This window comes from Eubalaena glacialis, chromosome 19 (genome assembly GCF_028564815.1).
Source record: "Eubalaena glacialis isolate mEubGla1 chromosome 19, mEubGla1.1.hap2.+ XY, whole genome shotgun sequence".
Classification (NCBI taxonomy): Eukaryota; Metazoa; Chordata; class Mammalia; order Artiodactyla; family Balaenidae; genus Eubalaena; species Eubalaena glacialis.
Window position 1 is genome coordinate 3,488,182 of NC_083734.1, and position 12,571 is coordinate 3,500,752.

The 12,571-nt window shown below is 36.5% G+C and overlaps 1 protein-coding gene and 1 pseudogene across 15 annotated transcripts in view; one reads left to right on the top strand and one right to left on the bottom strand.

The window, feature by feature from the left end:
• The window catches only part of NCOR1 (nuclear receptor corepressor 1), a 144,697-nt gene that overhangs the window by 95,730 nt on the left and 36,396 nt on the right, over positions 1–12,571 (bottom strand). For all 15 annotated transcript variants that reach the window (XM_061176720.1, XM_061176730.1, XM_061176726.1 and 12 more), the window contains exons 4-5: positions 12,271–12,463; positions 7,388–7,570 (exon numbers count right to left, since the gene is read on the bottom strand). In XM_061176720.1, the coding sequence (XP_061032703.1) occupies positions 7,388–7,570; positions 12,271–12,463 (376 nt within the window). The remainder of the gene's footprint in view (positions 1–7,387; positions 7,571–12,270; positions 12,464–12,571) is intronic.
• LOC133079494 (nucleophosmin-like) lies at positions 866–5,512 on the top strand (annotated as a pseudogene).

Below are 12,571 nucleotides of genomic sequence, written 5' to 3' on the forward strand. Positions count from 1 at the left end.
CCACTTCTGGGTATTTATCCAAAGAAAAAAACATAAACAAGAAGATATATGCACCCCCATGTTCACTGCAGCAGTTTTTTTTTGGGGGGGGTCATCATTAAAAGGGGTCAGAATGGGAAATGAAAGGGAGGATAACAGAGTTTGGGGTTGCTGGGGCTTCGGAGGTGCAGACTAGTTCCACAGTTTGATTTCCTCCTGGCCATTAAGGTAGGAATTTGAGGATTTTACAAGAGCTGAAGCAGCGCCACTTGAGAATGGAAAGCGGTAACTGGGAGGTTGCTGTCCACATTGTCAGAACCCAGTTTAGTTCACGAGCCTTCACATATAGGGTCAATTATAGTTTTCAGACTTTTTTGAAAGTTCGATACTTCTTGAAGACTTTCCAAAAAGCAGGCTTCCCAGGGGAATGTGAATTCACTAGCAGATTTGGCAGCTCACTCCAAACAAGCCTAGTTTTAGGCAAATAAAGTTTGCCTAAAAGACAGTTTAGCCCCAGCTCTTCCTTGCAAACACATCACCATTCCTGAGTCTCTTCTACAGAGAAATCTTGCATCTGCCACTGTATAAATTTCTTCAAGAGCTGGGCTGAAAGGCAGAAATCTTGGAATCCTAGCATGCATCTGAATTTAGACTTGGACATACTTTCCTGGGGCATATTTTGTGTTTAGTTTCCCTTTCATTACAGAAGAGATGAAGAGAAGCATCAACAGAATCAGGGGCCCATGTTTCCATATTAATATGAACCTGCTGGTCTTGAAGAGTCTCCCAGAGATGCGGGGGTGGGAGGGGGGGACCCGGCCACTGCTCACCCTTGGGACACAAGACACTGGCAGCAGCCACTCTTGGGAGCTCCCCCACTGCGTAGATGCTGGTACTAGCGGGCCCCACTGCAGCACTATTCACAATAGCCAAGACATGGGAACAACCTCAGTGTCCACCAACAGGTGAAGGGATAAAGAAGATGTGGTATATATACACAATGGACTATTATTCACCCATAAAAGAAGAATGGAATCTCATCATCTGCAACAATATGGATGGACCCTGAGGGCATTATTTTAAGTGAAGTCAGATGGAGAAAGACACATACAGGTGGATCTCACTTATGCGTGGAATCTTGAAAGAAAGACAGGAAGGGAAGGAAAGAAGTAAAGGAAGGTAGGAAAGAAAGAAAGGAAGGAAGGAAAGGAAGGAGAGAAAGAAAGAAAAGAAAAGAAAAGGAAAGAAAAGGAAGGAAAGAGGGGAAAGAAGGAAGGAGGGGAGGGGAGGGGAGGGGAAGAAACAGGAGCTGGTAGATGCAAGAACAGACTGGTGGTGGCAGGGGCAGGGGGGAGATGGACCAAATGGGTGAATAGTCAAAAGGTACAAACTTCCAATTATAAAATAAATAAGTCATGGAGATGTAAAGTACAGCTCGGTAACTATGGTTAACAACACTGTACTGTATATTTGAAAGTTGCTAAGAGAGTAGATCTTAAAAGTTCTCATCACAAGGAAAAATATTCTGTAACTATATGTAGTGATGGATGGTTAACTAGCCTTATTGTGGAGATCTTTTTGCAATACATTCAAATATAAAATCATTATGTTATACACCTGAAACTAATATAACGTTGCATGTCAATTTTTTTTACCTCAATTTTTTAAAAATTGAGAACTACTAGGAAAAAGATACAAACCCAAAATCATAGTGGTAATTGATAAGTTACAGACAAAAATGAGAGAAGATATGGATGATTTTTTTAAGTAGAGAATATATACTCTTCTCAAGTATGCCCAGAGTATTTTTATGAAATCGATCATCATCTAGGCCAAAATTCAAGAACGAATTATTTCAAAAGACTGGGTATTAGAGACCATACTCTCTGGCCACAATAAAGTTAGAAATCAAATAACCAAAAATAGTCAAGAAAACATTATATATAAGAAATTTAAAAGAACACTTTTATTAATACAGGAGTTGAAAAAGAAACCAGGATGGATAATAAAATGCATTATAAATTAAAACTTGCTGAATGAAGTTAAAGTAGTGCATAGGGAGAAGGGGGAAGAAAAAACTAAAAAGTTAATGTTGACAAATTATAAAAGAGCAGAATAAAACCAAAGAGGAAATAAGAAACAGAAACTGATGATACAGAAGATACAACTATATTCCCCAAAATGAGGGAAAAAACTATCTCCAGAAGAAATAGAAGTGAATGTTTTTAAATTGAATCACTAATTTAAAAATACTTTTTACACAAGAAATACCCAATAGATCCAGCTGATTTTACCAAATAATTACAATCTTAAACTATTTCAGAGTTTAGAAAGGTTATGACATTAGCATGATCTGTTACCAAACCAGACAAGAAGCATATAAGAAAAGAAAATGACAGGCTTATCTATCTCACAAATAAGATACAAAAATCCCAAAATAAATAGTGGTAAGTCAAGTCCAGCAATTTATTAAAAATAGATAATACATCATGACTAAGTTAGGTTAAACGTAAAAATCCACAGGTGATTTAACACTAGAAAAATAACTGATGTCATTCATCCTATTAATATATTTTAAAGGAGAATAATAAGATCAACAAACTTATGCAGAAAAAGCATTTGGTGAACTTCAATGTCCCTCATGATTAAATTCTCAGCATACTGGACCAGATGGGAATTTCCCAATCTGAGGAAGGATGTCTATAATACTGACATCATAACCAGTGGTAGTAAAAAGTAAAAGGCATTCCTGACAAAGCAGAAAAGAACAAGAATAACCACTTTCAATGTTGCACTGCAAGGTTTTTTTTTTAAGTTTTTTTTGATGTGGACCATTTTAAAAGTCTTTATTGAATTTTGTTACAATATTGCTTCTGTTTTATGTTTTAGTTTTTTGGCTGCCGAGGCATGTGGGATCTTAGCTCCCGGACCAGGGATCAAACCCGCACCCCCTGCACTAGAAGGCAAAGTCTTAACCACTGGACCGCCAGGGACGTCCCAATGTTGCACTGCAGTCTTAAGCAGAGCAGTAAGGCAACAGAAAAGTAAGGAAAAGGTTTAAGAACTGGAAAGAAAGAAACAACTGTCTTTTTTTTTTTTTTTACTGTTGATATGACCATTACCTACATAGAAAACCCAAAAAAATCTACAAATAAGTAATTAACATTAAAAGGATAATTTAGGGAGGTTGCTGGCATATATTAAAAAAAAAAAAGACTGCAGATAAACAACAAGGAGCTACTGTAGAGCACAGGGAACTATATTCAATATCTTGTAATAACCTATAATGGAAAAGAATCTGAAAAAGACCATATATATATGAATCACTTTGCTGTACACCTGAAACTAATGCAACATTGTAAATCAACTATACTTCAATTTTTTTTAAAAAAGTTATTCTAGCATGTGAAAAAAAAACTGTAACAGAAGAAATATAATTTTTGAAAAGATATTATTAACAATAGCATCAAAAATATAAAGTCCCTAGAGCTGAATCTAACACAAGGCATATAAAAGAAAGTAATAAAACATGAAAGCCCTCCTAAATAGACAGATATACCACAGCCACGGACTGGAAGACTCATTAACATAAAGGTACCGTCATCCCGGAACTGATTTCTGTATTATATATGATTCCAGTGAAAATTACAGAAAGATATTTTGGAAAACTGAAAAATATGATTCTAAAAGTTATATGAGATGGTAAAAAACTTTTAAAAAGCTAAATCATGCCCACAGAAGTGGGGTTTGCCTCACTGGAAAAAAAAAGAATAAAGCTCTAGTAATCAGAAGGATGTCTATTATATTTCTGCATCAATACCACAAAGAACACAAAGACCACAAAGCCCAGAAATCAATCCATATATAGATGCAAACCTGAATTATAATAGAGCTAAAAGTGTAGAACAGTTGGAAAAGGATGAACTTTTTAATTATCGATACAGGGAAAAAAATGAATATTGACCCCTACCTTGAGGCAGACACAAAAATTCAATTTCTGGTGGATTAAGAATAATGTGATGAGGGCTTCCCTGGTGGCGCAGTGGTTAAGAATCCGCCTGCCAATGCAGGGGACACGGGTTCGAGCCCTGGTCCAGGAAGATCCCACATGCTGCGGAACAACTAAGCCCATGCACCACAACTACTGAGCCTGCACTGTAGAGCCCGCGAGCCACAACTACTGAACCCACGCGCCACAACTACTGAAGCCCGCGTGCTTAGAGCCCATGCTGCGCAACAAGAGAAGCCACCGCAACGAGAAGCCCGCACACCAAAAACGAAGAGTAGCCCCCGCTCACCACAACTAGAGAAAGCCCGCGCACAGCAACAAAGACCCAACACAGCCAAAAATAATAAATAAAAATAAATTGTAAAAAAAAGAATAATTTGATGAGAAAACTATAAAACTTTTAAAAAGACAATATAAGTAAACTCTTTTAATGGTCCCAGGGTAGTCTCATATAAAATCTACAGAAATTCTGTTCACCAAAAATACTGACCTAAATGTAAGAGCTAAAACTACAAAACTCCGAGAAGAAAACATAGGTATAAATCTTTGTCACCTTGGATTATGCAACTTGGATTAAGGTTCTTAGATATGACACCAAAAGTGCAAGTGATGAAAGAAAAAATAAACTGGACTTCATCACAATTAAAAACTTTCTGCCCCAGTATGACTCTGTCCTGCTCAGCTGTCCTCTGACAGGAAGTCACTTATCTCCGTCCACCTTTTCTCCCACCTAAGTGTGTGCCCCTGAGGCCCCAGAACTATCTTTTAGTTGTCAACTGAAGACCAACAAAGATTATCACTTCAAAGTGGAGAATGATGAAAATGAGCGGTTATCTTTAGGAAGGGTCAGTTTCGGGGCTGGTGCAAAGGATGAAGTGCACACTCTTGAAGCAGAGGCAGCCTAAGCAAAGCAGCCCTGGCAAGGTTGATAACGTCTGTACAGCCAATGGCTTCCCTGGGGGGCTCTGAAACAATACTACCTGTGGTCTAAAAGTAGTTCAGGGCTTGTACTTATTAGTGGACAGCACTTAGAAGATGCAGAGTAAGAAGATGAAGAAGAGGAGGATGTGAAACCCCTAAGTATATCTGGAAGTGGTAGGAAGGTTCCACAGAAAACAAGCAAAACTTGCTGATGAAGGTGAAGAGGAAGCTGAAGAAAAAGCTCCAGCAAAGAAATCTATATGATACTCCAACCAAAAAGGCATAAAATCAAACCATAATGGAAAAGACTCAAAACCATCAAATACCAAGAGCAAAAAAGTCAAGAATCCTTCCAAAAAACAGAGGGAAAAAAAAGAAAAAGAAAAAGAAAAAAAACCTCCTAAAACACCAAAAGGACCTAGTTCGGTAGAAGACATTAAAGTAAAAATGCAGGCAAGTCTAGGAAAAAGCACAATGAACAGTCCTGGTAAATTAAGACAGGGAGAGAGGAAAAGGAGAGATGAATACAAAGGAGAGTCCAAACTGAGTCTCATTAGCAATCCAGACGAAGTTTTCTATTTTAATCTCAATCCCCGTTCCTGACTTTCCAGCCACCCACACCCCTCTCCAGGCTAGAAGCAATCTCACTCTTGATTTCCTACAGCACTTTCGTTTGACTGCTGTGATTCAGTGAATCTTATACCTTGCCTTCTATTACTTATTCATTAGATTTACCTCTTTGACCATGTTTTAATCACTTTTGTATCTCCCTAGATGCTCAAAAAATATTTGAATGAATCAAATAGAGGAAATAACGGTTTTGTACATCAATGAATACTATCAGGAAAGTAGAAAGACAACCCACAGAATGAGAGAAAATATTTGCAAATCATACATCTGAGTATGCAGAATATATAAAGAACTCTTACAACTCAACAATAAAAAGACAACCCAGCTAAAAAAGAAATGGGCAAAGGATCTGAATGAACATATCTCTAAAGAAAATATGCAAATGGCCAACAAGCACATAAAGAGATGTTCATCATTGGTTACTAAGAAAATGAAAATCAAAACCACAATGAGATACCACTTCACATTTACTAGGATAGCTATTTTTAAAAAAACCAACAACAAATGTTGACAAGGAAGTAGAGAAGGTGAAACCCTCCCTCATACACTGCTGGTGGGAATTTAAAATGACACAGCCACTTTGGAAAACAGTTTGGCAGTTCCTCAAAACTTTAAACAGAGATTCGTCATGTGACCCTGCCAATTCTACTTCTAGTATATATCCAAGAGAACCAAAAAAACATGTCCACACAAAAACTAGTGTGTCCTAGCAGCACTATTCATAACATCCCAAAGTGAACACAACCTAAATGCCATCAACTAATGAACGGATAAACAAAACATAGTATATCCATGCAATGGGAATTTTGTGCTGATACAAGATACAGCATGGATGACTCTTGAAAACATGCTAAATAAAAGGAGTCAAAATGTCACATATTATGATTCTATATTTATCTGAAATGTCCAGAATAGGCAAATCCATATATATAGAGAAGAGGTTAATAGTTGCCAGGGGCTGGGGGGAGAGGGAAATAGAGTAGCTGCTAAAAGATATGTGGTTCCTTTCTGAAGTGATAAAAATGTTCTGGAAATATATAACGATGACAGTTGCACAATTTTATGAATACATAAAAGCCACTGAACTGTACACTTTAAAAGTGTACACTAAAGTGTACACTTTAACTGTATACTTTCTTAATCTCAAAAAAAAAAAAAAATCCTCCCCCCCATCCCCCCAAAAATTGAAATGACAAGCCACAAATTAGGAGACACGTGCTATACACATACCTGACAAGAGGCTTCAGGAAACACTAAACATAAGAAAATGACAAAGTAACCATCCACATAAGGCACACAACCCATAAACAAATGAAAACAAGCTCTGTCTCATTCCTCATCAGAGAAATGCAAATCAAAACTATTTCACATCCACGTGAAGGCAAGAACATGCACAAACTGAAACGTGAACACGCTGCCAGTGGGAGTATAAATGGTGCTGCCATCTCAGCAGATGTGGTCTCATCTAGCACATGCGAACACGTGCACATGCTCAGGCCACGGAACGCCATTCCTGGGCACACGTCCTAGAAAATCTGTCTACACGTGAACCAAAAACATAGCACCATGTGTGGAATAGCAAGAAACTAGAAACAACACATCCAGTAAGAGCCAACACGGAACAGACAAATAAGTTTTGCTATCTGGAATCATAAAACCAGACAATACCACAAGAAAATGAATGGATGAAACTAAGGAAACTAACAACAAAAATAAGCAAGTCACAGAACATACAAGGCATGATTTCCTTTACGTAAAGTTAAAAATATGGAAAGTTCAACATTCTCTTGTTTAGGGAGACAAACATACATTCTGAGAATGTATTAAGCAGTAAAATCAAACACTTACTTGTTTCTTTTTCAGTTTAAGGATCTGCTGTTCTACTTTTGCAATTTCTCGATCTACACGATCCATACTCTGTATTAACTCTTCCTTTGAAAGTTTTGAAGGTGAAGCATTTTGATCATCTCCACATGCTTGCCCAGAGATTGGAGAGGAAGGAGCTTCATGTTTGACTCCAAATGCTGGATCCTTTAAGGAAGAAAATCAAGAACAAATGATTTCTCACTAACAGCCAATGTCAGCTTCAAGATCCTCTTAACTGAAAAAAGTGAATTTTAAAGCTTAGCAGAGCAATGTGTGCTCTCTGTAGATGGCAGTCCTACGGTAGCAATTTTCTCCCTCCCTCCCTTTCTCTCTCTCACACACACACAAACCCACACTACTGCTGTTTATAGTTTAGACATATCATTCACAATTTGGAAGATCCTAAAAGCTATCCAGAATGAGGTGGCTAAATGGCTAACCAGCCTTTAGTACAACGATACTGAGACTTCTAATATCTGCAGAAATAATAACGCAATCACGGCAAAGGAAGATACCAATTCCTCAGCCATTTCCTTGTAATGGCACTCCAAAAGGTCTGAACATGCATGCCCTGTGTGCCCACCCAACGTAACAGCTATGATATGGCTGTTCCTATCAAAAAGTTTTCAGACTTTCCAAGGGCCAACAGTGAGGTACAGAAGTCCAAGAAATGATCTAGAAGTTTTGTTGCTACAATCACCCAGACCTACCTTCATAAAGGGCAACTAAGCCTGCCCACCCTATAGCGCACATAACATCTCTTCAGCCAAATATATCATCCCACTCCAGCTCCAAACCAGCAGGGGACTACAACAGATTGAAGGCCCCTCCACCCAAAACCTATCACCCCGTCAACACACACATGCACGCGTGCACACACACACATACACCCTACTAATCTCCAGTCTGAAGTGAAGATATAAGTAACACTGTAAAGCACATATATTTTAGGTTAAGGTACTAGTTTTCTTTAGGGTATAAGAAGCCTAGAATGAGCACAGTTCCTAGGACTATAGAGCCCTCAATGTATTAAATAAGATTAATTAACTGTGAGAAATCAGTAGTTCTAACCAAGAATGCACTTAATTATACCTGGATAGTTGTTCCAAAACACCTTGGAACAGAGATTTCAACTAAAACATAACATGTATATTCCTGAAAAGTCTGATATTCTGTAATAGTATAGTTAAATATAAGACTTCTGGGGAAAATAGGATTATGGTTATTACTTAAACTTTGCAAGCAGAGCATTAGCAAAAACAACAGCGATCCTAATAGAAGTAATAATATTGTTAAAGCGCCAATATCATTTGCATTTAGACTACAGTCAATTCTTTGGTAGCCATAAACCCTATAGTTTATGCTTCCTTTGTTAATCCTTGAGGTCATTTGCTTCCAGTAGAAAATAGTATGTTTCATCAAAATAAAAATCAGATTTGGGGTATAAAGATTTTTATCAACCTTTAAAAACAAAAAAGTACAGGAGAAAATGTCTTCCCAGTTTCTTTTCAACATTCCAATCTTCATTAGTTAGCTTAACATTGAAAAGCAGAGCAGTTCATGAATTAACTAAGCCAGCTACTACCTGCACTAAATGAAAACTAAATGCAGACTTTTCAAATCTTTTTAAGGTCTTCATCTATCTCAAAGGCTATTTCTTAATTATGAGGCAGCTTGATCCTGAGAGCCTGAAAACATTCATGTGCAGGGAACAATCATTCACGAATCTTTAGGACTTCCATGTTATATTCATATCATTCTCTTACATATGCATATGAGCTAATTTGTGTTACATAACACGTATAACAGCAAAACAGATTATATTTCGATTCAGCAGATTTTGAAAATGCTCCTCAGGTGATCTGATCCGTGCCCTAAGAACTACTATTACAAATCAGTATTTTCCACTGACTTCTTCTCTAGTTAAATATTTAACAAAAAACAAATTCCTTGAGTGCCTATTATATGACAGGCACTAGGTAGAGTGGTGAACGAAACAGGCATGATGCTCGCCTTCAAGGAGTTTATAATTTTGTATTGGAACATTCTGATAGTAATTTGAGGGAAGAAGTTAAGATTCCTACCTCACATCTTATATCACAATGAAAGCCAAATAATAGCAAACATTTATATGAGATTTATTAGCAAATCACAAGAAGCCTCAAACAAACAAAAAAGGCATTCACATTATCTTGAGCTCAGGAAAGCCAACAGCAAAAGACATTTAAAAAAAAAAAAGACTGATGAATCAAAATAAAAAACAATTTTCTCTTCATCAAAATTGAAATAAAAAATTTAAAAGGCAAACGGAAAAAATCATTTGCAAAACGTGAACTCTAACAACTCAATATAAAATAAAAAACACACCAACAGAAAAATGAGCAATAGATATGAAAAAGCAATTCATAAAACAGGAAAAATAAACAAATGAAAAAATGTCAAATTTTACTAACAAGCAAATAAATGCAAGTTAAAAATTTATCAAACAATGACTTTTTTAAAAACAGTAAATATGTGGTATCAGTAAGGGCACACAAGACCTGGGAGCCCTTATACCGTGCTATCAGGGACAAGAACTGGCTCTCCTCCTTTGCAGGGCAATCTGGATACACCCATGAAAACCTTAAAATATGCCAACTCTGGTCTCTAATTACTTACACTAACAGGAATTTACCTTAGGGAAATAAATAAGACTGTATATCAAAAAAATCAACCTAGGGACTTCCCTGGTGGTCCAGCGATTAGGACTCTGCACTTTCACTGCCCAGGGTGAGGGTTCGATCCCTGGTCAGGGAACTAAGATCCCGCAAGCCGCACAGCGCAGCCACAAAAAAAAAACAAACACAAAAATCAACCTAAAGAAAATATGTCATTGTTCTAATGAGCAAACAGGTAACCTACATGTGTGGCAATTAAATAAATTACTTTATATCCATATATGGAATATGACTAAAAATAAAATTGTAAACTTAACGACACAAAAAGTATGTATTTAAGCAAAAATGAAGTTATATACAATATACAAAGCGAGCACATTAAAATATGCACAATTAACAACAATTTCTAACTGGTGAGACTGTAACTTTTTCCTTCAAACTTATCTAATTTAATCTTTCTATAAATGATATACCTGGGCTTAACAACATTAAAAAAAAGAAAAAACTAACAGATGCTAATTCTTTCAAAATCCCTACTTCTAAAAAAAGGAAAGTCACGATTTACAACTTGGGGGGGGGAAAAGAGCAGGACTAGGGGTCAGAGGTCATGGGTTCTCATTCCAACTCAGGAGGCTCGACCTAGGTCACTTAATTTTTCTTAACATCTGTCTTCTCTACTATAAAATGGAAATCAGCTGTACTCTGATCCAACACAACACATTATTTAAATGGATGAAGTTTTAAGATCTCTTTCTGCCAAAAAAATCTATAGCTATAAATTACCTTTGTGGTCATTTATTCAGCCTTGGAAGAAGACCTTTATTCACTGTATTTCTTTCTTTCTTTCCTTCTTTTTTAAATGTTTCAAACATTTCTTATAAACCCATAGACTATAATACAGATACTTCACATAGTGAAGCAGGTCTCAATATTCCTAGAAGCTTAGTTCATTTCTAGCTTATCACGAAGAGCTTTCCCCACCCAACTTATTATTTTGAAAATTTTCAAATTTACATAAGAGTTGAAAGACTAGTATAATGGACACTCAATATCTTCATCTAGATTCACTAGCTGTAACATTTTGTTGTATTTGCTTTGTCTCTATACACATGCACACACCTACCTTTTTTTTTTTCCAGTTGATCTATTTGAAAATAAATTGCAAACATATTCACTATCTTTTAAATCATTTCTCACTGCATAAAAACTCAGAGAAAATGTGTATTTATTTATCTGATATCAGGGTGGACAGGGCCATTAGCCATAAAGGCAAATAAACTTTATGGGAAAGATATCTGATAACAAAAAGGCAGGGGTAAGAGATATGAACATATGATAGTAAAGGGGTTAACACTTTATTGTTAAAAGTGTTTTAAAGAATTAGTTTATTCTTTCTAAAACAAATATTTATTCAGTACCTACTAAGTGCCAGGTACTTCCTAATCTGAAGATTTAATGACAAGCAAAATAGACAGTTAAATATGATAAACTCAGCAACAAAATAAGGGCATAATACAGGAAGATGCATTTCACAAAAGAAAGGCAAATAACAATAAACATAAGAGAAAAAGACGTTTGATCTTAATAGAACCTTCTCATAAATCCACAATACACATTGTTTGAAATGTCACGAGATATAGCTACATATTAAAAGTTAACAGTTACCTCTAAAACAGAGAATTATAGATAACTTTTTTCCTCTGTATTTGCAAGAACATATTTTTTACATAAATTAGAAAAAGAAACTTTCTTTACAAAAATTATAAGCACAATTAAACCTTACCTAAAACGTGTCTTCTCCTATGCAGTAAGTTAATAAACTGCAACTGAATTTAAGGGTATTATTTAAAATTTAATTTAAATTTAACAGAACTGTGGTAGTCTTGAGTCTGACCACATTTTACAGCCCAACAAGCCGATATAAAATGCTTGAGATTTAACAGCAATTGAACGTCATTCAACAGCAATTTTTCTTTACAGCAGTCCTCGGACTGTTTTCATTTACCAAAAAGTTAAAAGTACTGACTTTAAAAGTCTGGAGTATTAAGTCTGTGGTTTTTAGTTTTGTTTAACAAAATTTTTACTTTCCCATAGCACTAACCTTTAGAGACTGGCATTACTGGACTTTCTTTTAGGCGCTGTGCCTGAATATGGCTAAACAAACATTTCAGACCGACAACTCCACAGGGTAAGAGAACAAATATTTACCTTCTTAGCATCTGCAGAAGACCTCAACCCTTCTGGCAGCGTGTGCACTAAAGGTAAGACCGCAGCGCTGACCCGCTGGAAATGGGAATCAGAAACCTGCTCCAGACGTGGTCGCTTGGATTCCAGTGAATCATGATCCACCGGGGAAGGGCCTGGGTGAAACTGCTCATATCCAGTTCTCCTTTCTTGAGGCCTAATACATACAAAGAAAATAATCACTTGAAAATGTTTAAGTGATGTACAACTTCCTGCTAACATCCCTGGATGAACTTTGAAATAAAAGAAAAGTTATGCTCACTTT